Source organism: Prinia subflava, chromosome 2 (genome assembly GCF_021018805.1).
Source record: "Prinia subflava isolate CZ2003 ecotype Zambia chromosome 2, Cam_Psub_1.2, whole genome shotgun sequence".
NCBI lineage: Eukaryota > Metazoa > Chordata > Aves > Passeriformes > Cisticolidae > Prinia > Prinia subflava.
The window spans coordinates 9,676,604-9,704,509 of record NC_086248.1 but is presented as its reverse complement, the minus strand read 5'-3'; the positions used below and the strand labels follow the sequence as shown (position 1 = coordinate 9,704,509).

General features: G+C 48.4%; 1 protein-coding gene across 1 annotated transcript; it reads right to left on the bottom strand.

Moving 5' to 3' along the window:
* Positions 1–262: 262 nt before the first annotated feature.
* SDC1 (syndecan 1) lies at positions 263–25,982 on the bottom strand. Its single transcript, XM_063424454.1, has 5 exons — positions 25,628–25,982; positions 4,931–5,012; positions 3,430–3,914; positions 3,083–3,212; positions 263–2,549 (listed from the first exon to the last, which is right to left on the bottom strand). The coding sequence occupies exons 1-5, from the start codon at positions 25,682–25,684 to the stop codon at positions 2,383–2,385; spliced, it is 921 nt and encodes a 306-aa protein (XP_063280524.1). The 5' UTR covers positions 25,685–25,982; the 3' UTR covers positions 263–2,382.
* Between the last annotated feature and the right edge of the window lie 1,924 nt (positions 25,983–27,906).

Below are 27,906 nucleotides of genomic sequence, written 5' to 3'. Positions count from 1 at the left end.
TCATTCAATCCTCCACCAGAGCCCATTTGTATCCCACACCAGTGCCTCCAGCAAGAGCAGCTCACTGCAACCAGCACACCCAAGGCAGGGTGGGAGGGAAGGCAGGCCACACTCTTACCCTTCAATGCTGAACTGAATCTCAGTGTCTTTAGCCCCAAAACTCACAGTTCTGTAACCAAATTCCTAGGCAGTATTAAAAACAACATCTACTTTTTGAAGTATTATATACATCAGTGTTCACAGACAGATTGTGTCGGACACATTCTTGCCAAAATGCCATTTATTGCAGTATACCTTTACATGGCATACAAATAACCCAATGTTGCATCTTCTGTCAGAATTCATATTTCATTTGTACCACTTAAATAACACAGAATGTCATGTTTGTTTCACAAACTGTCAGTTAAGACTACCAAAATATACAGTTTTTTTCCTTTCCCCTAACAAGGTTGTGAGGTACAACTGAATTTTACTACTTTATCTTCCTGTGCTTTACAAGAATCTTTTCATAGATAGACCTATCAAACATTTCTACATTCCTATACAAAGCAAAGAATTACAGCTGAAATTAACACCATCTGGTCATTGCATTAACCTATAAAAATTCATTCAGTTAAAAAAAACCCAAAACAAAAAAACAACTGAAAACAGAACAATCCTAACAAAAAAACATAATGGTTGTTGCAGCTTTACTTAAAAAAAAACCAGCCAGCTACACATATGCACAAGTTCTCCATGTGCATAAAGAAGAGTTTGGAATTGAGACATTTTGGGGGTTTTTTCTTGCGTTTGCAGAGAAGGCACCAATTTTAGCTGCATGGCAGCTCAGGAGTGTTTCATACTTCATTTAAATTACACAGGTTTTTAAGTTTGTCTGTTAACGTGCAACATTTGTACCAACTGTTGCAATATTGTCCAATATCCTCCGATCATTCCCTCTGGCTCGACAGTACAAATATTTACATCAGTTGTAAACACTCCTCCACCCACCCCATACCTTCTGCACTGAGTGACGAGGAACTGAAGTGGCAAGAAGCTACCCAAAGGCAGAGCAGAAGAAAGGCTCACACAGAGCACCACGCTTGTGTTCGCTCAGTTTGAGAGGGCCTGGAGAGCTCCAGACCCCCAGTGAGGCCCCAGTGCCTGACACCTGACAGCACAATGACCACACACAGCTCCAGGCATCCCCACTTTGCCCAGGAGTGCTTTTCTGCCCTTGCTACACTGACATCCCTGGAGTGGCTCCTCTCCAAAGTGCAGGAACAGCTTCCAAGGAGCCGCTCCAGAGCAGCGAGAGTCCAGCACACCAACTGTTGTATCTGATTAAGGCCACCTACACTCAGCCTTCCCCAGGCTCATTTCAGATGCTTCTCTACTCCTTAGCTGCAGTCATGCCGTGCTGCTTCCCACCTCCCACCCCTGTGTGCCCTGTGGCACAGAGGGCAGAGCGTGTTCCGAGGCGACCACGGTGACCGGAGGTGCCACAACACGGCCCCGGTCACCTGGCACTGCACCGGGCAAGATCATCACAGCAGGGCAGCCAACCTCCCCCTCAGCACCTAGGAAAGGGAATGTCTGAGATGAGACTGCTCGGAAAAACCTACTTCTTACCTAAGAGAGAGAGAAAGAGAGAGAGAGAGATGATAGTGGGACAGCCCAACGCTATTGGTAAAATTAATTCTGCTTAGCTCTGGGGTTCTTGGGGTTTGTTTTTTGCTAGTGTATGTACCAACTGCTTAGGAGCTGGTTCTGAGTATGGGATAATGCTTCCAAAATATAAGTTATTTTAAACCACAGGACAGTCATTTTTTAAACCTGCCTCTCACATCTCGCTTTGGCAGAGATCAAGTTCAGCTTGATGTTTCATAGGCATTAAGTGCTCCAAATACAGCTGTCAGAAAGAGCTAGAGGATAGCGGTGTACCAAATGTCTGCCCAGCACAGCCACTTGTTACACTCAAAACACATCTATGAGTTAAATAGGAAGGATCCCTGCTATACAGAATTTGAGCACTGAAAATTTGTTATTCTTGCTAGCCCTTTCCCTAAATATCAAGAGTTTTATACATACAGTGCTCCCTTATCTTCTCCCCACTGCCTGTCCCAGCAGTCTTTAGATAAACCAAAGTGAGTTTAGGAACTTGCAGTTCCAATTCTGTTAAAAAAAAAAAAAAACACAAAAAAAGTTGTGCAAGAAAGCAGGGAATGTTCAATGAATCCAGATCTACTTTGTAGTTATAAAATTTCCAATGGCAAAGTGGTAAGGGCAAATAACCCAATGATCATATGGCTTAAGTTTAATGCAAAGCACACTAGGAGGTCCACGTGCAGGGAGAGAAGAGTCCAAGAAAGATGGAATGAGAAGTGTCCTGAAAGTCAGTGTTTATGCATAGAATTCCTCTTGTTTGTGTGGTTTTTGGTATCCTCCGTTAGACTGTTTTGGTTCATCCAGTGAATAGCTGCCTTCATCTTTTTTCTTCATTCTGTACAGCATAAATGCAACTAGAAACACTGCAAACACCAAGCCTACGAGTCCTCCAGCAATAACACCTGGAAGGGGAGAAAAGAGACATAGATTACTCTAGATGCCATACCAGATAGTGCTACTATCATTATAAGTTCCAGATTGTTCCTTACCTGTCCCTGGCTTAATGCCTTAAATTAATTTCTCCTTCTGTCCCCTCCCAAACCAAGCACCATTACCAAGCACCTGCTCAAGGACAGCAGCCAGTCCCAGGGACATGGATCTCCCACTGGGCCATGCTGCAAAGCACACAAGGCTCTGGTGTTCAACTAATTTGACTGAGGCAGCAGCAAAGAAATTTTACTGCCATTTTTCAGAGTGAAGGAAGAGGTTTAAACAAAGTTGCAGATAAAACAGCCACTGCTAGCTGCTATTAGCAAACTAATATTTGCCCCGTTAGGGTTTTGACAACGCAGAATCATCACCCTCATTTCAGAGGTCTAACATAAAAGGTTAGCTTCCTTGCTCAGAGATGTACTGGCACAACTGCAGCTTCTGCTGCCTGGAGACTCCTACAGGAATCTGCTTTTACCAACTAGAAATCCAAAATATCAGGTACCTCCAAGAACTTCTTTTCTGTCCATAATTCCCGAGGCTCCTGCTGCTTTGGCATTCCTCTCAGAGTCAGGCAGTACTTCTGAGTTCTGGGTGGGGACCAAATCCTCGTCTTTAGTCAAGATGAAGTCTCCCTGTTGGGACATACAAGGCAGGTTATTCATGTTTCTCATCATGTCTGTTTCTGGAGACTTTCCAGCGCATTGTTTCTCTCATCTAAAACCCTCCACCAACATAACCTATTAAACCCATCACTGTCTTTGACAAATTAACACCGTTCTCACCAAACCAACTTACTACATGCTACTAAATCATCCCCCTGGAAAGGGTGTGATAACTGTCAGTCCTCACCGGGTCTCCAGAGCCATCTTCAGCCACCTCCTCGTGTGTGGGAACGACCTCCTTGGGAGCTGTGGCCGCAGGGGTGGCGGCGATGCCTCCCTCAGGAGGGACAGTGGAGCGGGGCTCGGTGCCCTCCGTGTCTGGCACCTCAGAGCTGGGCACGTGGGGCTCAACGTGGACCACAGCAGGGCCTTCTGAAGGAGTCACGTGAACCACGGAAGGCAAGTGAGCAGTGGGGCTTCTCACTGTCGTTGTGACCACGTGGCTTGTTGGCTTGCCATCAGATGAGCCCAGGACGGGCACTTCGTCCTTTACAGCTACAACTGATTCCTCTGTCACCACATTAGTGGTTGCAGAAGGAGATATTACTTCCTTTTCAGTTCTGCTCTCAACCCCAGGAAATGGCTGTTCACTGAAATCCACTGGTGCTGCCAGGACTGAGGAATTTGTTGATTCTGGCATTCTCCAGGTGCGAGACTGGTCAGTCAGGGGACCTGCAACACAAATAAACAAGTAAGCAAATATCCTTGGCCACTTTAGAAGCTTATTAATCATATCTTCAGGACACTGGTCTAAAGAGAATGCTTAACCTTCACAGTCAATTTTCATAATAACAGCAGTTCAGTTTGTAATTCCTCATCCTTTTCAGTGTAATAAGGAAGGGACAGACCAGTGTGCTATTCAGCAATATTTTGTTAGTCATCTGCTCCTCCCCAAGGCAAAAGTGCCTGTCTGACTGTGGTGAGGTTGACAAGAGAAATCTGCTTGCAGTACACTGGTTCCTCAGGGTGGTTATCTGAGTCTTTTTCCATAAACACTTTGATTTTGAGCAGTCACACCTTCAGACTCTCTGCATTTGGCACTGATTTCAGGGTCTAAATTTCTGCAGAGTTTAATCTAAAATACAAGGTTGTGGCCAGGAGGAAGCAGAAGGATAGCATGCCTCAGCTTTCAGTAGCTTGCTCTTTTCTACTAGCATCCACTCCAGTACTGAACACCAAGAGTCTCCTGCAGTTTAGCCAACATTTTTATAGACTTTTCCCCCTACTCTAAATCCCCTTTATCACTTACAAAAAACTATGGTCCATGGGAACATGGCACATCTGATGACAGATAAAGTTTGTACTTGATACATATTGGTAGGCTGGGGTTTACACACCCTCAAATATTACCTCCTACCCGCTCATAAAGGGCCTTGTTTTGATCTCCCCTCCCCATGAGTGAAGAATCAGAACATTCTGTACACATCTCACATTAGCAGCCACATGGTACCTCTGCCTCAGCTCCCTTTCAAGTCTCCTACAGCTCATTTTCTACTAATTGTTAGTCTCTCATGGAATACAAGATGAATAGATTAGGCCCCTTCTCTGCTCCCAGCTCTCATATTCTGGGGCAGGGGTGTGTGTGTGGATTCCTGCCTCTACCCCCCTTTACCTGGGTGCTTACTGAGATCTCAGTTGCCACATCCTAGAAGGATCAAGCACTGCCAGCACAAGTGCTGATAACTCACCTGCACCCGAACCTGAGAACGCATCCTCTTCATCACCAGATGAATCAAGGTCTTCAGGGGGAAGGTTCAGATTTGTAGTTTGCTTTAAAGAGAAGAGCAAAAAGATGTGTCAGTGATGAGATTGAAGTGATCAGGTTGCTTGCATGGACTCCTCTAGGGGTTCCTAGAGGTCATACAAACTTTTTTGTTCAGAGTGCATTTTTTCATCTTCCCTCATTCCAGCTCCCCCTGCCAAAAGAGTAACTCTGGTTAGTATGTTTGGTGTGGCAAAGGTCAGTCCTGCTGTCTCCCTTCTCTGCACTGCTTCCAGGGTGCAGCTGCTTTGGGAAAGAAGAAAGCAAGGAATCCATTCAGTGCTGCATCCTGGTAGCAGGCAATGCTCACTCTTTACCAGCCTGTTTCAGGTGCTGACTGTTTGTGTCTTCCCTATCTACCCAACCACTCCATCTGCAAATCACTGCATTAATTCTGAGGAGCAGAAGGGAAGGGGAGGCAAAGGAGTTTGTCATCTTTCCCTTTCTGACTCAAGTAATGTTCACATATGTGAAACCACTGCACCTAGCTGGAAGGAGATTCAAAGCCCCTCTTCATTAAGTGTGGGCTCTCAAAGTAACTCCAGAGATAGAAGCCAGCCTTCACTGTTGGAGAATAAGCCCTGAGCTTTCTCCATTCCCACCCCAAGGAGTGCACTAATCAGCACTGAAATTCAGTGGCTGAAACGAGAGGCTAAATCCCTGTTCCACAGCACTTGTTTGTCAGAGCATACACTCAAAATCAACACTCAGGATCTCCAAAGATGACAAGACTCTTTTAGTGTTTACTAATTTACTAATTACAGTATGATTACTTTGTGCATCTCATTGGCCCGTGCTGTATACACTTACTGCTCCTATCACTACAACATGACTCTCAGCTCATGACTAGCCTCAGGTTTATTTCTGCAGGGCTACCATTACCTAACCAATCATTTTCCCTTCTCAGATTTCAAACCAAAGCCCTGTAAGTCACTTCTTCCAAATTTCATCTTTTTGACATCCAACTACATTCCCGGTTTTCACAAATTTTGACTTCTGTCCCATCCTCAAGTCACCTTTGTCACCCCTTTTCAGCACTGCCACCTGCAAGTTTAGAGGTCGCATTGAATCATCCAAGCTGTGGGATCCCCATGATCCCAAGAAATGCAAAGTCTCATTTTATCATGTTAAAAAAAGGACATATATTCTTGCCAGCTTTGCAGCCAGGCCCACTGTATTTCTCTAGCTTGCATTAACATAGTGTCACTTAAAAATGAATATAACATTCATCCTCATCCCAGCAAGAAGTTAGCCAGCACCAGTATGTACTGTCAAAACAATCCAGCCCTGTAGTTATCACTTTATTACCTACAATGGATGTGTTTATTTGTCCTATCTCCTTCTTATTCTTAAGATACCAGGTTTATCTAGTTTCTCTTCTATCTTTAATACCTTATACATTCCTCACATTTCCACAGAACTAGTTTCCAAGGTGGTTAACTAGCCCAATAAATTCCCTCTCTCTGAAGACAAGCAACCAAGTTGCCACCAGCCTATTCAGCCCCAAGATCTTACCCCTTCTAGGCAATTATTGTAGTTATGATTTTTTTTTAAATAACAAGAAACTAGGATCAAAACCTCCTCATATAGACATAATTTTTTTAGCTCTTTTCTTCCCTACTGAAAATAAACCCCAAAGCACTATTGTTAAGCTTCTGCAAGCATGTTTCTATAGTGACTTGCCCTTCGATCTCTTGCTTAACTGCAAGTCATGAGGTAATTTTGATTTTTAGATTTGTCCCTGCTTGTTTGCACTGTGCTTTTGCACCCTTCCACGGAAAGTAGGTCAGATAAGTACTTCCCATGTGTTTTCCTTCTTGTGTGGAAGGGTGGTGACTCACACAGGCTGATCTCACTACACTTCAAATATTAAAGAGTATGAACTGTTGGTGCATAAAGAATAAAGAAAGAACTGTCAGGCTGCCCAAACTCTGCTCCCTCATGTGCCCTTTCCAGTACATTCAGAAGATAAGTGAGGCCTTAGAAATTGCACTGTTTTTGTTGATGGGGGGTTTGGGACCATTTTTCTCCCCCACTTCTCACACCAGCAGTGGCAAGCACAACCCTTTGTTCTTTCACTCATCCTGGCTGAGTGGAAAAGGGGAACGTGTTGTTAAAGGTGGGGGTTGCTTTCTCCCCCCAGTGGGAAGGCCTCCTTGAAGCAGCTAGAAAGCAAACTCTCCAGCTTTTTATTAAAGTAAGGGACTGTCAGTACAGCTTAAGATTGTATCACCATACACCTTCAGCTAGGATCCAGGCTACATTCCCCCTCTATCTGAATATTCATAGGTAGCTCATACACATTTCCAACAACACATGGACAGACTGGTCCTCTGCAGACCTCAACAATCCTCCTGGAAGGATCACAGACTGTCAAGAAATAAAATGGCAACTCTTGATCTTGACTGTTGAACCTGCACCCCTTCCCCTTGAGGGGTTAATAGGTGAGGCTTGTTCAATTGTACCACACTTCCTTTGCTCTTACAGAGTGTGTCCAGCCTCCCTGCCCTCCCACCTGAGCTCTGAGCCTCTTCCCAGGCTGCTGCAAGCTCTGCTTCTCCACAGCCTTTGTTATCTACCCCTTTGATTCCTAGTTTGATTTCTGTATCTGAGCAGGGACTGGGAGGTTCTCCTCAGAGGAGAGCAGCCCAGTGCAGCCCAGTCCAAACCCATGGACACCCACTGGCGTTCCAGTGCAGAGCTGTCCAGCAGCTGCTCAGAACCACCCTCCAAACACAGACCAGTCCCAGCCCCCTGAGGTTTGGCTGCTGCATTGAAGAGAATAGAAAACACGAATCAAGATCAGTAAAGCCTGCTTTCCACAGTTTTAGATGAGAACTTAGTGAAGTTATGTGTCCCAAAGGGTCCTGTCCCCAGCTGCTCCTCTGGGCATTGTGGCACCTCCCTTTGCCCAGGCTTGGGATCTGAGAGGGACTTTCTTTGGCCCCAATACTCAAGGGACATACAGGATTATGCACATGTGGATAGCAGTCAGAATAGCCACAAAGTGCTGTAATTTCATGACACCATACAATTTCATGACACAGGAGCATTAAGGAACATTTGCCCAATTTATGTAACTGCATGGTTATATAAAGACTACATTTTTTGCTCCATAAATTACAGCTTCAATGGGCATAAAAGATGGTAACCTCCTCACAAATACAAGTACTGCAGAAAGGCCATGCTTCTATAATGAACTGTTGCTGAGGGATTTCAGGCACAGCAAGGTTAGAAAACACTGACTCAGGACAGCATTGGAAGGGACTGAACTAATTTGGGTTTGCATCAGGAAAGACAGATCATGCTGTTCAAACAACAAACACCTCACGGTCAAGGTTTTTCCCTGACCTTTTACTGAAGCTGACTTACACCAATGGGAAAGGTTTTGATTAGCCAAGAGGATTAGGGGCACAAAACATTGGGTTATGTTATCATACAAAAGAGCTGAAAATAATTCCAGATTAAAACCAGCTTATTCTACCCTTCAGACAGTGGATCCTTTGAAGGATCTCTGGTGGTATCTCATGTACTCTAGTAAAAAAATCTTTACATTCTTATCAAGCCCCTACAACATGTTGCTTTTTTACCATTTAACAAGCTTGAATGGTTTTGTTGGGGTTTTTTTAGCAGTTCAGACAACTGTTTGGAAATCCTTGTCCAGTCCTTTTGATTTGCTGTCACTGAATTCAGTTGCATGGGAGGGGTAAAATTTTTAACTGTATTTTTGATATGCTTTAACCAACACTTATTAACCAGTGGAAGACCCTCTTCCGAAGGGATCAAAGCAGCCTGGTCAGGGGAAACCCTGGGGTGACTGTAAGCTTCTGCTCTTGCTGAGCACTGTATTGTTGCAGAACAATAGTTATTGAGTTCTGCTGGGACAACCAGAAAGCTGCTTAGCTGCATCTTCAATTTAATCAACAATGGGCCAGGCTTTCACAACTCATTAGCAATATTATTGGATGCAGAAGGCTGACATCCTCCAGACTTTTTTTCTTTTTTAAAGTATCATTTTTAACTATTCTTCAGTCTTCATCTTGGTCAGAGACTCAAAACATGAGTCTTTTCTGGGCTTATCCCCTCAGCTACTACAGAGCTCCCCCCTGCTACAGCAGAGATCTGAAGCACTCTCTCATGATGAGGGGGAGATTTGGAGTTGATTAGTTGATCTAACCCTGCCCCAACTGGGAACCACATTTATTTAATTTGATACATGCAAAAGGAAAGAGCTTTTTTCAAATTGCTCTTTGAGGTAAGCAAAACCACTGGCTTTGCCACAAGCTGCTACAAGCCCTTAACTAGATTAAGGATGATTTGTATCCAACTCTTATTAATCCAGTTAGTGATCTGCAGTGTCAAAAACACTTGAAATCCTCCATTATCTGAACAAAGCTGTTAAATTTGCACATTTATTTCTCCTAATAAATCCTTCTTACTCAGCTGAAAAATCATGAACTGTAATGAGCTCTTCCACCTCAAACACCTCCCAAACCATCCTGCGAGAGTGTTCCAACTGCATGGGAAGGAAAGCCAACAGTTTGCTCTTGTTTAAGATGTACACAAGAGCAAGACAAGCATTTCCCATGTAATTTGGCTACAATACAGCATCTAGAAGAATACTTTCACAAGGATTTGAACAATCAATTCTTAAACTCAAACAGAAAGGTTTGTCTTTTCATATACACTGAAGAGAAGAAATGCTATCTGAGGCAGAGCACCCTGAAGAGCTTCTAACCTCAATATTGGTATTAGTGTGGGGGGAAGACAAAACCACCTGCTGAAGGAAACTTTAGCTTTGTTAAGCCTTGATATTCTGAAGTTAATAGCCCATGCACAATTAACTCCAATCTCAGATGTTCATGGTTGGGAGACAGCTTAAATGGTTAAGGGAAAAAAATTAAAAAGAAAACCACCCCAAGAAAACCTGAAAAACACCACAAAAAACCCCACATCATATAAAAATCACCACCATCCTCACTTGTCCCCCTTCTTTTATGGGCATACAGACCCTGGAATTAAGTTGACCATGCAGACTTTCTCTTTTAACCATCAGCCATAAATTCTGGAATAGCAAAAAGAGAGCTGATGTTTTTACATGGCAAGTCAAGAATGAGGCTTGCATGCAAGCCTGTTACATCAGAACTCAGCAGCAGTGTGGCACCACCTCACCTAAATTCTCTTGCTGTTGTTTCTCCTGCTACTGGGTCAAAATAAATCCTGGTGCTCCCTAGTGATCATGTAGGTTAATGACATATTTCTCTTCCTAGAGGAGCCAAAGATGCAGACTTAACAGCACAGGCCAAAGACAGCCACAAACCACCCACAAACAGTCCAGGGGCTTGACAGTCTAGATTTAAGCAGTATTTTATCCCTGGCTAGAGTTCCAATCAAAGACTGCCTTGATGACAGGGGTGATGGAACTAGATGATCTTTATGGTCCCTTCCAACCTAAACCCTTCTATGATTCTACAGACTAAGTCACCAGCACCTCTTAATTCCTAGTGCTCTCCCTGTTTCAGATGCTGGTGTTCCCCCAACAACCTTTTGATGTGTATGAACAACTTTCAGCATCCCCACCCTTCCATCCATCAATCTGTGGCACCTAAGCAAGGCTGGTTAGTGGCTCAGAGGGTGCTCCTTCCAAAGAGAAGCAAGTAGAAACCAAGGGGAGCTCTTTTGCTCATCAAGGCAAGCACCATTTTAACAGAAAGGAGTAACCAAGCCAGTTAACCTGGCTGCTTGTCTATCAGATCGTTATTAGTGTAAAAAAATACGGAAAATCTTGGTTAACTGCGTTCTTACTGGCCTCCTATTTTTGCCTGGTGACTTGAGAGAGGAACTATCTTTGAAGGAGAAGTCCTGGTTGTGTTTGAACTCCCTGATCACCACACAGTAATTTCCCCTTGGCACCCAGCTCTCAAAGACAGCAAAACACCTTCCAGTAGCTGCTCAAAATAGGATGAGAGCTCTTAGGATCTATTCCACTATGGGCAGAACAAAACAGACTGTAGACTGCCCACTGTTCACTAGGCTCTGATCCTCCTTTTCTTCCAGCTGATCCTTTGCACAAGATGCAAGGAAGAGCACCTAGCTACTCCACAGGCAGAGCAGCCAGTGTCCCAATGATTCTAGAGGCTCCACACTATTGCCCAATCAGCTTTACATTTTCTCCTTAGAGTGACAGGGCAACTTTTTTAATTAAGCAGGGCAGAAATACAGCAATCAACATGCCAAGAGCAAAAATGAACCAGCCTGTCGCCATCAGGTTAAGTTTCACATTGTACAGCAGGGCTCTCAACTCCCACCTCCCACAAGAGCATGTCCCTTCATGCTTCCTGGACCATCCTCTGCACGTCTGTTTGTGCACTCTCATGGTGAACCCGATCAGGGAACTGGTCTTGTGAAACTAAACAAATAGGAAAAAAAGCAAAGACAAAACCCAAAACTTAACATCGCCCCCCACAAAAAAAAAAAAAAAAAAAAGCCAACAACAAAAGTAAAAAGAAGATAAAATATCATGCAAAGAATTTTCCAGTAGGACCAGTTTCCCAATCCTACTCAGTGCATGAATGCACAAGTGTTTGTGTTGGCACAGGGCAGAGCGTGGCAGCCAGGGCTGCTTAAGCATTCACAGACTCTCAGCCTGCGTTCTGGGTGCTGACACTCATTCCCCAGCCCGCCATGCATTATGGAAATGCACAGCACCAGACTGCAGGCAACACACAGCTCAGAGAATGACTCACAGGGCCACACAGGTTCATACAGAATCAGCAAGGACAGGGGCTGCAGGGAGAGTTCTCTCTGCAGTGTTTGCTCACCATGGATGCTTGTTCCAAGGTCTGACAGCAGTGCTGCTGAGCCCTCCCAGCCTTCCTGGGAGTAGGAATACACAGCAGCAAAGGCCAGACAGAAGTTAAAACAGGAGCAGTTCTACTTTCATCCTGGGCCACCTGAACTTCACAGGAGGCCCATTGCAATTGCCTTTTATTCCTGGACGAAGAGCACATGGAATCCTCCACCAGAGAGGGCTGAGCGAAGCTGGAGCCCCGAGGGCTGTGGTTCCTCAGCAGGGGAAGCTCAGGGCCATGGCCGCAGGGACAGCACAGCAGCTGTGCACAGAGCACCGTGCCACTTGTGATGCACAAGAGCTCAGCTGCCTCTCAGCCAGCCCCACCAGAAGCCTGCTCAGTCCCTCAGCAATACAGAGAAGCGAGTTACAGCCTGTGCTCCTGCTTTTTAACCTGGATAATATAGCAAACAAGTAAGTTACTCCACACTGCCTGCACTCACACCAACCTGCTCCTCCCAATCAAGCCATGCAGCCCAGGCCAAAGGCTGAATCTCACCACAGATCAACACATGCACAGACGTGGCACACAACAGGCACACAGCTCTGTATCACAGACAGGCTGTCACAGCACGGCCAAAAGTGGGGTCCCTTTTGTCTCCCACGTTCAAGGCAGCCCCTGCTTTGAAGATGCAGTCTAATGAGAAAGCTCATTTCCCTGCAGCTAATCTCATGAGAAGCAACCATTTCAATTTGATGTTATAAACCACTTTCCTTTAAAGATCCTTCCCTGCAGCTCTTTAACATACTTGATAGTTCAGGCATTTGTTTCTTGAGCTAGCACAAGAAAGCCAATGTATAAGCTCAAAGGGTTGTGCAAAGTAGGTGCAGCTCACTGAGGCCATTCATCCTGGGAAATTAATTTCCATCTACTTAAGCTGTCTTGAGAGATGAGCAGTGAGCTGCCTAAGTCAAGACTAGGTAAACCTAGCTTGTCTTAAAACCCTCTGACTGAAAGTCACCAGCATTTCTTACTACCTAGTGTAGCAAAACCAGCAGAGATTTGTTCTTACAGCAACAGCCACTTCACCTGCTTGTTTAGAAAGGAACAGACCAGGAATTGCTTGGTTTCAGCAGAGGCTAGAGGTGAGCCACCAGTCCCTGAAACCTGACAAAGCAAGGCTAAAGAAGGGAGTATGCTGGCAGGCAGAAAACCTTTATGAAATGGAAACCTATCCAGCAGAGGACTTCAGCAGCCCAAACCACATTACCATGCAGCAACAGCAGAGATAAATGTGGGCCTCTTGCCAGCAGAAGAAATTAGAAGTGACGGTATCTAAATACCTGCTGCCTCTTCCTCCTGCACACATTCAGCCCCTGCTGTGGAGTTGAGGTGAGAAGGAGCAACTCATCTCACACAAGGTATCAGCAACCACAGCCACTTTAAATAAGAGACTGGACTTTGCAGTGTTGCCTCCAGCACATGCAAACACAATGAGCTTATGTCTCCAGCATTCTATGCCAATTATTCCCAACCAGCAGACCTGTGGCAGACGCAAATCCCTTTCCTTGCCCCATCTCCTGACACCCCCTCACCCTGTCTAGTGATCAGCACTGAGGACTGTCATTGCAGTTAAACTTGCTACAGAACCAGAGCTTCTGACAGGGGCAACAGAGGGCTTCAGACTGCCTGACTGCTCCTTCCCAGCATGTGTGGGCTGCAGAAGCCAGTCTCCTCTCTCCACACACCTCAGAAACCAGGCAGCTCCCAGGGAAGCAGACCAGTCGGTGTTACAGCCCTGAGGCTGCTGAATGGAGTCCAAGGCTGGGTCTGAGGGAAGAGCTGCAGGCAGGCAGTGCCCCCATTTGCCCCCTTTGGGACTGGCTCCTGCCAGCGGCCCTGTGAGCCCCAGATGGCCACCGTGGGGCTGTGGCCACGTGCCAGGACACAGAGGCTCAGCCCTGCACGCTCCTCTTGCCCAGGCTGTGACTGCAGGGCACAGCACAGGCCTGCAGCTCACCAGGACACTGCAGAGGCAGCTCAGGGACCCTGGTCCCACAGGAGCACAACCTGCTCTTGTCATCTTCAGCTCAGGAAGTCCCAGCTCAGAAACCAGAGGTGGGGCTATAGGAGAGGAAGATGTGGTCTGCAGCATCTCAAGTCCTCCAATTAGGGTGGTGGCACTCTGTGCATCGCTGACGCCTCTCAGCAGCACCAGGACACGTGTGCCTCTGGCCCAGGGAAGCCTGTTTCCTGGGGACAAATGCTGGAGGAACTACTACCCGTTCCAAATGAGCTCCATGCCAGCTTTCATGCTATCAGCAAACTACCACAATCAGTGCTGCAGCTGCACAAGTGCTCTGACCTGAGCAGATGTGCTCCCAGAAGTCAAAAACCACCTCATCACTATGCTACACAGTATTCTGAGGGGGAAATAAGCTGTTCTGCTGCTTCACCTGAGGAAGAAAAGCCAATATGCAGCCAGGAACAACTGTCAGACGAGTAAATGCAACAGCCTTCAGTGTCCAGACACACGGACAGGAAAAGACTCAGGTTCTTATCTCCAGAGTTCCCCTCTTCTCCACCCTGAAGTCCAGCAATTACCCAATATGAGATACTGCAAGAGATTTCTTTAAGGATCACAGAAGCATTTTTCAGTCTATGACTGATACGTACACCTTTCTAATTTGAGCAAACTGTTTGCAGTGTTGTATTGAATTAGTGAAATCCAAGTTTTAGATAAAAATCCCTAGTGTACCAAACTAAGAGCTTGTACTTAGGGCAGGACTTGTGGCTTCTAGCAGCTAGGATGTTGTTTAAACCTCAGCAGAAAGATGAACTTGCAACCCTGGAGTACCAAAAGTCTCAGCTAAAGCCATTGGTAAACTTAATTGAGACTACTCAAATGTAGAAATACTTGGCCTTACAACAACAAATAAGCTGACCAGGTGTTCCAAATAGTTACACAGACTTACAGTGGAACTGCCCAGATAATGTTTTATAAGAGGATATATCCTACAGCAACCGGATATGCACAAGACAACAAAAGTTACCTTCTATTTGCTTACACTTGAGTGACAGAAACACCTGCCAGCTGCAAGGCCTGTTGCTATCAAACTCTGCTTTATCTTCCCAGCTGATCTGCTCCCAGTCTAACTTACAGAACTAACATCAGCTCCTTCCTATCATGACAACAGCTCAAGCCTCAACAACCCAAGACAAGGCCTTCTTGATTGCTTTTGTGACAATTCCACATTTTCTTCAGAGGAATGTATAGTGAAGTCTCCAATGCTTGTGAAATTATTTTTTGCTAACAATCTGTATTTTCCATACACACACGTGTTCCCTTGGAATGCTGTATTTCACTATAAATCTCACACTCAACTTCCCAGCTGCAGCATCACCACCAGCCCTTTCAACCACAACTCCCACGGAAGAGGATGGATCGGGGGACTGGAGGCACCCAGGAGCTGCCTGGCTTGAACAATGCAATGTCTCTCTCTCACATGTGCACAGCAGATGGCAGGACCAGGGACACCCCTTGGTGCTGTTACTTGTCAGTCTGGTACAGAGGACCTTGACTATTTGCAAGGGAGCTAGAGAAGCAAAACTTGGGCAGCAAAATGAGCCAAGAGCTGGCATTTCACAGCACCCTTCTGATTTGGTCATAGCTAAGCTCCAACCAGTTCTAAGGGACTCTGTTCTTGCACAGCAGGGCTCACAGCAGTCAGCACCAGTTTGTTAAGAATGAACTCATGAGTCTCCATCAACAGCCACTGGCTGAACTCACACAGACCATGCAGGCAGCTTTACATTTTGGGTTTGACCCAATGCAAGGCAGTTCCTGCATCTTGGCAAGACTTACACTAGCACACAGTGGACTCCATGATGCTTGTGGGGCTCCAACTCAGTATATTCCACAATTCTTGGTGTTCTTTTTGTTTCTATGGCTCACCATTGCCAGCTTAGATCTGATGAAATCAAGTCTCTCCCTACATTATGAGACATGCAATCACATTTGTTTTATCCACAGGATCTCAGTATTGACTAAGCCAAGGTTGTTTATAATGCAGAAGTCATCCCTGCTAACAGATGCAGTTATACCACCATGACTAAGCCATTCACTAAAGGACTGAGACATTTCCACCACATGCAGGAGGCACATCTCAGATAGGACTACCCTGCTCCCCTGTCCCAGGAGTCTTCTCAAAGAGGCACTATCACCTTATCCTCTCATTCCTCAACAGTCCTAGCAGCTCCTGAAGAAAAGCATCGTGCAAGTGTTTTGGGTGCTACTGGTCTTCTTGAATAAGCAGCAGTAGCTCAGATGGTCTTTGGGCACAGGCTGGACCACATTTCACTGAGTTATTCTAAGGTAGAGCACGGTTCAGACTACATGGATTCCCTCTGAGAAACACACAAGCTCACAACCACTGGAGCACAGGGCCAGGGATCTACCCCATGAAATGGCACAGATCAAGCTCACAGCTTGATCCTAGTTCCTCCTAGGACACGAATGGTCTCAGTGCTCAGGTTTACAGAGACATTGCTAATCCTGTACATACTACGAACTTCCAACAGCAGCTACTTACTGACAGCAGTTGCCCCATTCACAGTTAAATTAAGCAACACCTCAGTGAGACTATGGGAGCTGACTGGTGCACTTCCATGCTGAGTCATGAGGGTGTTAAAGGATCATTTCAGTGATGAAGCACCACATGAAATCCTCCCATCAGAAACAGTCTTAAAAAAACCTGCTGCTGCAATTGCGCTCCAGTCACCTATCGTTCCACTCATCTAATTAATGGACATTAGGCATTTCTTGACCAAACACCTACTGGGTTCAACCAACTCTGACCCAGTCCCAGTTACACTGTTTCGTACCACATCTGTACAGCAGAGCCTTGAATAAGGGACTGTTACCAAGGCAAGACAAACCAGAGCCTCCTTTTGATCTCAGCTGTTATGCAAGTCTCACCTCATGCTGTCATTTTGGGGTATACAGCTTGTTCACCTGTCTTCCCATGGCCTTCTTTCAGAGCAGCCATCAAATCAGGTGGGGAGGTTTGAGTTTAGTGGGAGATGCTACCACGTTTGTGCACTCTGGATGCTCCCCCGCCTTATGGGCAACTGTAAGATTTTAATCTGTGATTTGGACATCCCTGAGTTTTACACATCTATACCGTGAAGAGACAGCAGACACCACTAATGCCACCACTGACAGATTGACAGGCACCACGACAGGCAATTAAACAGTGCTACACTTGCAAGGCAAGGTGAATGCCTTACTATCAAGTTACTCCTAGCACAGCATGTCCCCTAGTTCAGACCAGTTTCTGTCAAGGAGCACCATCAGCACAGCCAAGATGTGACGTAAGAACAGATCAAACTTGTAAGACACTGTTCAAACATCACTAAGTTGAAGATATTTCATACATATGAATAAACTTCAGTGAGTCAGGGTCTACTCACTGCCTACCAACTCTACCCAGCACGTTATCCCTCTAAGTAAAGCAGAGCACAAAATGCTGAAGGACCACTTTATTGGCCAAGTCTAAAAGCACAGGCTGAACCACTGGCATGCACCAGCACCATCACAACAACACTGAAGGCTGTCTCAGGTGTGCAGTATTCACCTCACAATCCTCAGCTGATGGATTACACAGGACTTCTCACACAACTGTACTTGCTCATCTCTCCGAAGTATCCAAAACAGGTTCAGTTTCCAACAGAAGAGTTGTGATTCCTCTGTTGTGAACTTTCACTTTCTTTTACTGGATACTGCAGTTTTCTTAACTTCATAACATTCTGGGCCTGCAGCCAGAGACCCACTGGCTACATCATACTAGTAAATTAAATAATATCAGAGAACATCTCCAGGCACTAGAACACGACCAATACCATCATACTATTAGAATGATTTATGGCACAGTTTTGAGCCTTGCCAACCAGTATGCCCCCAAATAGGCACAGGAAGGTGCTCAGCAGGCAGTCTGGTGGGGTGGTGCATTACAGAATAGGCCAGAAAATTAGACTTCCTACACAATTGTGATTCTAGTATTTAAGCTGGTCACAAGACACCTTGTGTCTAATGTGCTTTACTGTCCTGGGTTTGTGTGGTAAGATTTTGGTAGTAGTGAGACTACAGGGTGGCTTCTCTAACAAGACAGAACTTCCCCCACACCCGACAGAGCCAGTGCCACCAGCCAGGACAGACCCACTGCTGGCCAAGGCTGAGACCATCCATGACAGCAGCAGTGCCCCTGGGATAACACAGTCAAGAGGGGAAAGAGGAGACTGCACAGGAGTGGCTGCAGCCAGAGAAGAGAGGAGTGAGAACCCAAGCTCAGTGAAGAAGGAAGGATAGGAGGGGCTCCAGGCCCCAGAGCAGACATTCCCCTGCAGCCCACGGAGATCCACTGTGGAGCAGAGATCCACCTGCAGCCCATGGAGGATCCCACAACAGAGCAGGGGGATGCCCAGAGGAGGCTGTGACCCCATGAGAAGCCCATGCTGGAAGAAGCTCCTGGCAGGACCTGTAGCCCCCTCGAGAGAGAAGCCCACAGCAGACCGAGTTTGCTGACAGGACCTGTGACCCTGTGGAGCAGCCTGTTCCTGAAGGACTGCACCCCATGGAAGGGATCCAGCCTGAGGCAGTTGGTTTAGATCTCCAGCCCATGGGAAGGACTCACATTGGAAAAGCTTGTGGAGGCTGTCTCTTGTGCAAGGGACTCCACACTGGAGCAGGGGAAGACTGTGAGGAGTCCTCCCCATGCGGAGGAAGGAGCCGCAGAGACATGTGATGAACTGACCACACCCCTATTCCCCATCCCCTTGAACTCCTGGGGAGAAAAGCTGGAGAATTTGAATTAAAGTTAAGCCAGAAAAGGAGGGGAAAATGGGGACAAGGTGTTTTTAAGATTTGGGTTTACTTCTCATTATCCTACTCTGTGTTGATTGGTAATAAATTCATTTCCCCAAGCCGAGTGCATTTTGCCTGTGATGGTCACTGCTGAGGGATCTCTCCCTGTCCTTACCTTGACCCACAAGTCTTTTGTTATATTTTCTCTCCCTCCCCAGCTGAGAAGGGTAGTAACAGAGCGACTTTGGTGGGCACTTGGTGCCCTGCCAGGGTCAACCCACCACAAGCACCAGTGTAGGAACATTTGGTGAATCTTTTTAACCCCTCTGGCTGCATGCTGGGTGGGGAGAGGGCACACTGAGCATGCAGCACTTTTGAGCTACTAGAGTAATAACTTTTAATTATTCATAATCGCATCTTCCAGCTTGTGTAGAAAGAAGCTCACCAGTGTTTCACAGCTCAGTGCAACTACAGATGCAGACTGGGGAACTTTTTGCAGGTTGAACACACTTCAGAGGGAGCCAGTGCTGCTGCAGGATTAAGCCAGCAGCCCTCTTCTGCAGGCCGTGAGTCAGTCGATGTGAGAGCACGATAGCACAGCACTCCTTGCCACTGCCCAGACATGCCAGAGTCAGCCTCTTTTGTTCCCTGCTTTGTTCACTGATGGGAAAGTAGTCATGATCTAGATGATTCCTCCATTAGGACAGAAAGAGATTTAGAAGTCAAAGCTGTCTAGCTGCAGGCTGTTAGGCAAGTTTCAATTGCAAGCCCCACCACCACTTTTCCACTGCTTGTGGGTGCCACTCACACACTGCTAGAGCCAGTGAAGTGGACAAATCTCATCTGTCCATCAAATCTGCTGGTGTGAGAGCCTCTATCACAGTTTCAGAAGCAACAGAGCACAGCAAGTGACTGAAGAATATCACATACATTAGCATCTGTGTTAGATACGAATTCAAGCAAGCTTTGTGGTTCCCCTAGTCTGGGCTTTTACCCATCAGCTTCCTGACTGAAGAAAGCCTGGACTCTGTCCCTAAAGAAGACCCCTATTAGCTGGTCAATGGGATAACAGGTTCTCTCCTCTGCAGATGCTTTACCAGAGACTGATGTTTTGGTAGATCAACAGGCTGCTCTGAGCTCCTGGGGTTGTGCAGAGCATCAGTATCAAATCTCCCAGATCACCATGCTGGAGCCAGGGCACACAGCCTCCAAACTCTGCACTCAGCTGGATAACAAGTAGCACATGACAGGTATAGCTGTCTCTCTCTATAAATATGTACATACCTATATTTGTATTTCTCCACTCTTCTGATCTCAAAGCACAGAAAAAGGCAGCATGGGATCTTGTTCTGGGACAGGAAAGAGCCATGTAGTCTCTTCCTACAGCACTGCAGCTGCCAGCTCTGATCCCCAGAGAATACTCAAAGGCTTCCTACCAGCACAGCCACAGCAGCACCACTGCTAGGACACGGAGCTTCACAAGAGCCCTCATCTGGAACTCGTTACATTAATCACCACTTCTAGAAAGCAGACTGGCTCCATTCACCCCTGCCCACCTCTGGCTTCAATCTACAGTCTGCTCCTCCACTAATCCCTGGATGCAAGGGGCTGGACTGGAGCTGCTGCCTGCCTCTGCCCAGGATGTGTACAGCCACCAGCATTAGAAACTAATTAGCAAGAGCTTTCCCGTGTACAGCACAGGACAATCACGGTCTGCAGTGCTGCCCAGAAAGCATTCAGCACGCTCCCCTTCCAAGTGGAATGGAGTTCAAGTTTCCTTCCATTTAAAAGAGGCAATAAGCTCCTCATCACGTGGCAGAGGCAGACAAAGAGCAGCCCCCAGTCTCCAGCTATGGTTTGTGCGTGCTCAGGTGACGGAGCCAGTGCACTCTGAGGAGTCCTTGTGTGAATTAGCTGTACTCTGCAGAAGGCTGGCTGGCTGACAGGAGTGTGTGCTGGGACTGTCCACAGTCAGAAATGAAGACTGTCAGTCTTTGCTTCTATGACTGCCAATCAAGACATTGACATTACTGCACAGGCAGTGTAGAAAAGCTACACAGTGGAGTATAACAACACAGAGCCCCCATGCAAGGCAGGATACCCATGGGTATTTTAAGCTGGTTGGCAGGCAGTTTCCTATATCGTATCAGCACCCTTGATTTAGTCAGGAGTCATTCTGCAAGAGCAACCCAGAAGACTTTCAGTCAGAAAAGCCTGAACACCGAGACACAAAATGAGTGGACAATAAAGAGAACCCTGTTGCAAAAACATGGGCTATGCAGAAGATAGTTCTGCCAGAGAGCAGAGCAGCAAGACACAGGGGTGAAGCAGCAAGAGTTCTTCAACTGATAATACCCCAAGGAGACTCTAACCAGGAGCCTAGCAGGGAAAGCCATGACTTACAACATCTCCATGACTCAGTTGTTACTGCAGCTCCAGTGACTCAACGGGAAGTTCTATTGCCAACTCCATCCAAATCCCACTAACACACTGGTTCCCATCCAGCAAAGCAAGCCTCACTGGTGGGACTGGTCTCAGCAGCAAGACAAACATTACAGTCGAGCATGGCAAGGAGCCCGAGCTAACAGACTCCATTGGAACCATGCCGGTTCCACAAGACCCAGAACGCCGACTGCAGCCAAGCTCTGCTTGAGAAACAGAGCTTGGGAAACCACCACATTAGCAGATGTTGCCCCACAAGAGTTGCTTGTAGGAGGTCCAAATGTTATCTCACGTCGAGGTGAGGCTTCAGAGAGCAGTAACTCTTCCATTAGCATCCCCCACAGCAGAAAGTGCTCTATCCCAGGTTTCCAGCCAGGCCAGATAGGGCTCGGTGCTGCGGTGCACCAGGAGCCAGCAGAGCAGTTCAAGTGAAGTACACTCATCAGCCTAACTTAGAGACCTGTTAACAAAGCTGCACTCCAAAGGAGGCACCACCTGCCTTCTGCACTGAAGAGTATCTTCTCAGCTCAGAAGTGAACCTATAAGAAAGATCAGATGTCCTTGCACTGTTGGTCCAAACAACTTCCCCACAGTAAGTTCACTGCCTATATCAAAGTCTAGAGAGTAACGAAAGCTCCTCATGTCTAATCCACAAAGAAAGTGTCTTTAAATATTACAACCATCTGATGCCTACTCAACAGCTCACAACCATCCCTCCAAATACAACCACTTATGTTTCTGCTCATCTCAGAATGCTGAGACAGGACCCAGCTATAATCCCTAATTTCTTCTACAACTTTTAGCAGAGCAAGACTACAGTTACACTAGAACAGGAAAGAGCTGCTGTTCTAGCTAGCTGCTGTTCTCCACTGCTTTGCTAGTTCTCTTGGCAGGAACAACACCTGTCCTATCTGTTTGTTTATGGAGAGAGTTACCATAAATTTCCACAGATAAGAAGTCCATCACTTTGAGCTAAATCGCTCTCAGATAAAGGCACCAGAGTAAAGGTGTCTGTGCTCCTCTTATAGGCAACTTGAGATCTAGCCAATAAAGCCCTGACAAAGCAACTCACCTTGGAGTAGACGTGCAGGGGCTGGTCAGATAATCGCTCTCTTTGGCTCCACTGATTACATTGCCTCGACTCTAATGAGGGCTCAAGCACCCAGCACACACAGACACCTACATTTAGGTGCCTCAGTTGAACGCTGTCCCGAGGGACTAGTGTCATTTGAACACAGCAAGCCCATCAATCTTCAGCTGTCGTGGAGTGCTGTATTAGGCATCTTCTACTCTTTATTATCTCAAAGCTATTAGGATGAAACACTAACGCTGCAATGCTGAAGCACTGCAATTTCATAATTGGCAGCACCTACTCAGAAAAAGCCCTATCTTCTCTCTCCCAAGAAGCTCCCTCCTCCCTGTATGGAGGGCCTAAATTTCCAACTCCTCAGAGTCCAGAAACAACTGTGGAATGTCCCTCTCAGAGGTATTAGTACAGTTCTTGGACACAGGAAGCACTTCAAACAAGGTCAGGACAAAGTGCTGGTGTACAGGCCACCTGGAGACATCTGAGTACAGCCCATGCAAAACACATACTTAAAATGGACTGATTTTGCTGCTAAAACAACAGCCTACATTTCAGGTTTGTGCACTAACTTAATTTTAGAAGGCTTACAGGTTTCTTGCACTTGCTGTAACTTGTCCAGGTTGTTAGAGACGATTGTTTGTTTCCAGAAATTTCAGAGTGCTGCCATTAAAAATGTTAGCTCTTCCCACCTCTTGGAACTGGGAGAAACCTGGAACAAAGACTACAAAACTGCACCAGAGCCCCCTTACACCATACAAACTCCAGCCCATTTGCCCCTTTGCAGCTCAGAGCTGACCAGATACAGCAATCACCATTCCACTGGGATGTGGCCACCATTAAGTCAGTGTTCAGATGGAGAAGCTCTGCTTCTTACAGTGCTAGATGAATATTGTGACACTGCTCTGTGCATGCTGTAGAAGAAAGTGTTTCCTCCTTATCCACTGCCTGCATACATAACAAGCAAGCTGGACTATCTAATTTCTTCTAATTAGTTTACGTTCAGATAGGAATGACATCACCCTTGGAAAAAGTTTCAGCCTGCTCTGTTAAGCTTGTGTCAGCCACCAGCATGCACCTACACCAGACAAAACAATCAGAACCCTCCTTCTCCCACCATATGGGCTGGATTGCCCACTGCCCTCCTGCAGCAGGATGTGCATCTTGGCTCAGCTGGCTTCCTGGCAGCGTTACACTGTGTTATACCATTTGAGAGAATTACAAGGTAAGATGTGTCAACCTTCTTACTTCAAGCAAGTCCATGCCCCCATCATAACAACAGAGGGCAATTACTCTCATAAAGAGTGTTTTAGGCAATAAAGTGTCACCTTGAAAGAGACGAGGAACCTCCCCAGTCATTCCTGCAGGTAAGAGTACTTAGCAAGAAAACAACTATTGTTTGGCTACTTTCTTGCCCCTGTTTATTATTCCAGTGACAATATGCACAGATGAGTCAAGTTACACAGCAAGAGCCAAGCCATGTGCCAGCAGCAGTGGCATCCATCCCAACAATCAGACCACAGAGAACCCAACACAACCATGGCAATGCCCACAGCACTGCAGTCTGGCAGATTCACAGGACCGTGCAAGGTCACTCTGCTTCTGTGTCCAACACAAGAGGTTTTAAGCCACTCAACTAAGCAAAATCATAATTATGAATATTAGATGGGTGGGAAAGGCAGATTGTCACTGACATTTTGACATGGGGAAAAAAGCCATGTGATCACCAGAAGGGAAGGAGCCTCAGTGCTGAGTCACCCTGGAGAGCCCCGAGGACCTCTGCTGCTCCATGTGCTCATCCTTGAAACCCCTCCATCTGCAGTGCCACCCAGGCCTGGGTGTCTCATAGGCTCAGGAGAACTCCAGACAGGCATTTACTTCATGCCCTTACGATTTCTAGTAAGGAATATATATCACAGGGGAATTTTATCCAAATACAGTACAGAGGCTGCAAATTAACTGCAGTTTTCCCACTTCATTAAGCAGAAGCTTACTCAGACCTCGCGAGCAGAGCCCTCCTCCCATGGAACAGTGCTGCCTACACTCACATGTTTGTGATTTTTAGCCTTCTCATAACGACCCACTGCCATGTGGGCTAGCAGGGTCCACGTCCAGAGCTACAGGCAAAGTTCACAGACAGAATGGTACAGCAAAACCAGAGGTATTTCCAGCAGCTCGGATCCAGCTGCGCACTTTGTTTTGCCACTCCTTATTCGACTGGTGCTGCAGTTCATCCCTAGGCAAGTTTTAAATCAATCATTTCAGAAAGAAAAAACCCGCCAGTTTTGCTTTGATGGCCCTGCCTGCTCGAACTGCCTCACGCTCCACTTTTTCCTCCTAACTCATCCGAAGGGGGAGACTCCACAATCGGTGCACACTGAGGTCTGCTGGGGGGCACATGGGAAGCAAAGAATCGCGTTCCTCATCTCAGAAGAAAGGGATGGGACCGGGGCTTTGTGCCCCTCGAGGAGCGGCCACAAGGCCTCCTGCCCCGCACCCTCCGACCGCACACGGGGCTGGCCGGCGCCCAGGCTGCCAGCACAGCCCTGAAGCAGCGAGCACAGCCCTTCGCGGAGCTGCGGAGCCAGGTTTCCGCGGAACGGCGCTGGCAGGCGGGGCGGGAGAGGAGCAGAGCCATGCCCTGGCCGCGGATGACACCTGGCGGCTGCTGCCCTGCGAGCCCAGCGCGGCTCCGGGCTGGCCCGGGAGCAGCTCCCGGCACACGGCGGCCGGGACGGGCCTCGCTGCCGGGGTCACCGCGCTCCGGGGAGCGCTCCGAGCACCGGCACCGGGCGGCCGTGCCCGCAGCCGGGCAGCACCGGGGCCTTCTGTGTCAGTGAGCAGAAGGCAGAGCGCGGGGTACCCCGCACTGGGCTGGGGCTCTCGGGCACAAAGGCGGCGGCAGCCGCCGACCCGCGCTCCCCGGGGCTGTGCGGGGCACGGCAGGAGCGGCCCCGCTTCAGGAGTCACCCGTGACTCCGGCCACAGCCGGACCACAAAGGGCCGCATGCCAGCGACCGCCCGGACCCGCCGCTCAGCACCGGAGGCAAGGCGGGAGTATCCGCTCCCCCCGGCGCTCCCGGGCGCTCCGAGGGGTCCCGCGGCCGGCGGGGGGTGCGGGGAGCGCCGCCCGCCCGCCCCGCGGCGCCCGGGGCGGAGCCGCCGGCAGGTCGGGAGCCGCCGCGGCGGGTCTGGTTTGAATTAAGGCTGCCGGGGCAGCCGGGCTGGAGCCCGCCGCCAGCACAAAGGCCACCGCAGCCCTCCACCCCGGGCAGGGCTGCGCTCCCCTGCGGGAGCCCGTGGAAGCGGGAGCCGGGCGGTGCCCCCAGCCCAGCCCGCCCGGCCCACCCAGCCCCGCCGCGCCGGCCCCGGCCCCGGCCCCGCTCCGCGCCCGGGCCCCGCCGCCCCACGTGCGCCGCGCCCGCCCCGCTCCGCTCGGCTCACCGGGACAGCAGCCTGGAAGCAAAGGGCCACCAGCCACACGGACACCACGTTTATCATCCTTCCTCCTCGCCGGGCCTCTGGAGCGCGCTGCCTGCCCCTGCTTCCCGCCGTCTCCAAAGCCGCTCTTGCTCCGCTCCTCTTAGAATTGTCTTAAGTAGCTGCGGGTTTGCTCCCTTTTCTGGTTTCCTTTATTCTGTGTTTGGTTGGGGTTTTTTTCTTAATTTCCCTCCTTTTCCCCGTTCGCACGCAGCCAACCCAGCCTCCCAGCAGCGCTCTGCGATGGCGAGGAGTTGAACTCTGTCTTTTAATGAACCCACTGCAACAACCTTCACCTTACGGCCACCCCCCGGCCGGCCCCGCCTCCGCTCCCCTCCCCTCGGCTGGGCTCAGCTCAGCCGGGCTCGCAGCCCCGGCCCGGCCGGCACGCCCTGCCCTGCCCCGCCGCCCGCCCCCGCTTCCTGCGCCGCGGTACCTGCGCCGGTGCCCCCTCCCCGGCCGCTCCCCCGACAGCCGCCGCTTCCCTTCCACCGCATTCTCAGATTTCCTCTCTGGCAGAGGCATTGCTCCCGCCGAGCTTCCTTCCCTCTCGCTAAAAATAATAATTCAAAATAATAACAATAATAATGATACTGTTAAAAGCCCTCCCTTCCCGTTTCACTGTGGGAAAAGCCCGGGGGCGCTGGGCCGTCTGCCCCCGGCGCCGTTCCGGAGAGAGGGGCGGGAGCGCTCCCCGCCGGCCCCGCACCCGGGACAGCCCTCCTGGCTCCCGGTCACCTCCAGCGGGGCCTTCTCCCCCAGGAAATACGTGTTTAGGGAAAGGAGGTATCTTCCCTCCTGCCCGCGGGTCCCTGGTGCCGGCCCCATAGCCTCTGCCCGTGCCTTCGTGCACACGTTTTTCTGCCTCTCGGAACAGGATTTCTGGCAGTGTAAAATGCTGCGAGAGGTTTGCGGCAAAACACGCCGCTTTGAAAGAAGCGCCCTCCTGCAACTCGCCTTTTTTTTTTTTTTTTTTTTTTTTTTTTTTTTTTTTTTTTTTTTGAGTTAAAAGCGACTTCAGTGCTGTTGTGGCTTGGGTTTTGCACGTCCCACCGAGGATGGCAAAAATGAGGCAACAGCCATCCAGCAAAAACACACCGCGGGACGAATTGTATCACCCTGCCACAGGGTCAGGGCTGGAGTTCCTGTTCCAGTCCATTCATTTGTCTTGTTTTATTTTCTCCGCTTGTGCCAGCACATGTTGAAATATTTGCTATAAACAATGCAGCTGAATGAGTGTGCAAATGTTATTAAAAAAAAAAAAAAGGCAGTTTTTAGGAATTTTTACAGCTGCTGGAAGTGGGCACAGCATGGCCATGGGGCAGCTGGATGAGGATGGATGAGGAATGTGGTTAAAGCTGTAGCTGTTGGGATCTACTGCCCTGGAGCTGCTTTGGGAGAGGGATCACCAAAAAAGAGCCTTGACTGGTGTTTCTTGGTTGCTCTGGAGGCTCTCAGTGGGTGTTGGTCAATCTGTCCCAGACCCAGGATCCCTTCCCACACCTGTGGCCCAAAGCCTTTATAGACCTAATTGGATACTCAGTGTGGCTAAAACTGTTAAGATTTTATCACATCTGTAATTAGCTTGCTTTCTTTCCCTCTCTCTTAAATTACTCATGCAGCTCCTACCACCCCGCCTTTCCCTCACATGGGCCGTGGCCACCATGTCCTTCTTCCTGTCTTGAACCTGGCACAACCAGAACATCTGACATGAGACTTTTGGGATGGGGCTTGGGTCAGAGGTGCTTGGTGCTGGGGCCTGCAGACCACGAAGCTGGAAACGTCACCCAGCCTTGGTGGGCGGGTGGTGACATCCATCTGCATGCTCATCACTGGGAATCGGGAAATGCACGCCGGGCACAGCCAGCTTCTCAGCAGAGTTTGGTGGAGCAGGGCTCAGTGGGGCCAAGGCTGCATCTGGTGGACCCTGGCAGCACGGAGGAGGGAGGGAGGGAACACTTCCACAGCACGCCTGGGAGCAGTGGCAGGGCACTGCTGGGGTTGAGTGGCACATGGGTTTCATGCCAGCCTGGGCCTGTGTGCATCTTCAGTCAAATAGAGCTGTGGTGCTGCTTGTTGGGTTGGCCAGAAAACATTGAGAGCCTGATCAGGATGTTCTGGTCGGGATCTGGGAATGGGGCGAGAGGAGAACAATACAGTGTTTGGAAGCCAAGTGTTTGCAGTGACATTCCCGTGCCCTCCGCTTGATCATTGAAGCATGTTAAGGATTGTGGTTTCAGTCA

Coding starts and splice junctions, on each gene's coding strand:
- SDC1 (XM_063424454.1), bottom strand. CDS start 25,684: ATGATAAACGTGGTGTCCGTGTGGCTGGTGGCCCTTTGCTTCCAGGCT. Junction 5,013..25,627: donor GCTTCCAGGCTGCTGTCCCG/GTGAGCCGAGCG, acceptor TTCTCTTTAAAG/CAAACTACAAATCTGAACCT. Junction 2,550..3,082: donor CAGAAAAGAAGTTCTTGGAG/GTACCTGATATT, acceptor CTCCCCTTCCAG/GTGTTATTGCTGGAGGACTC.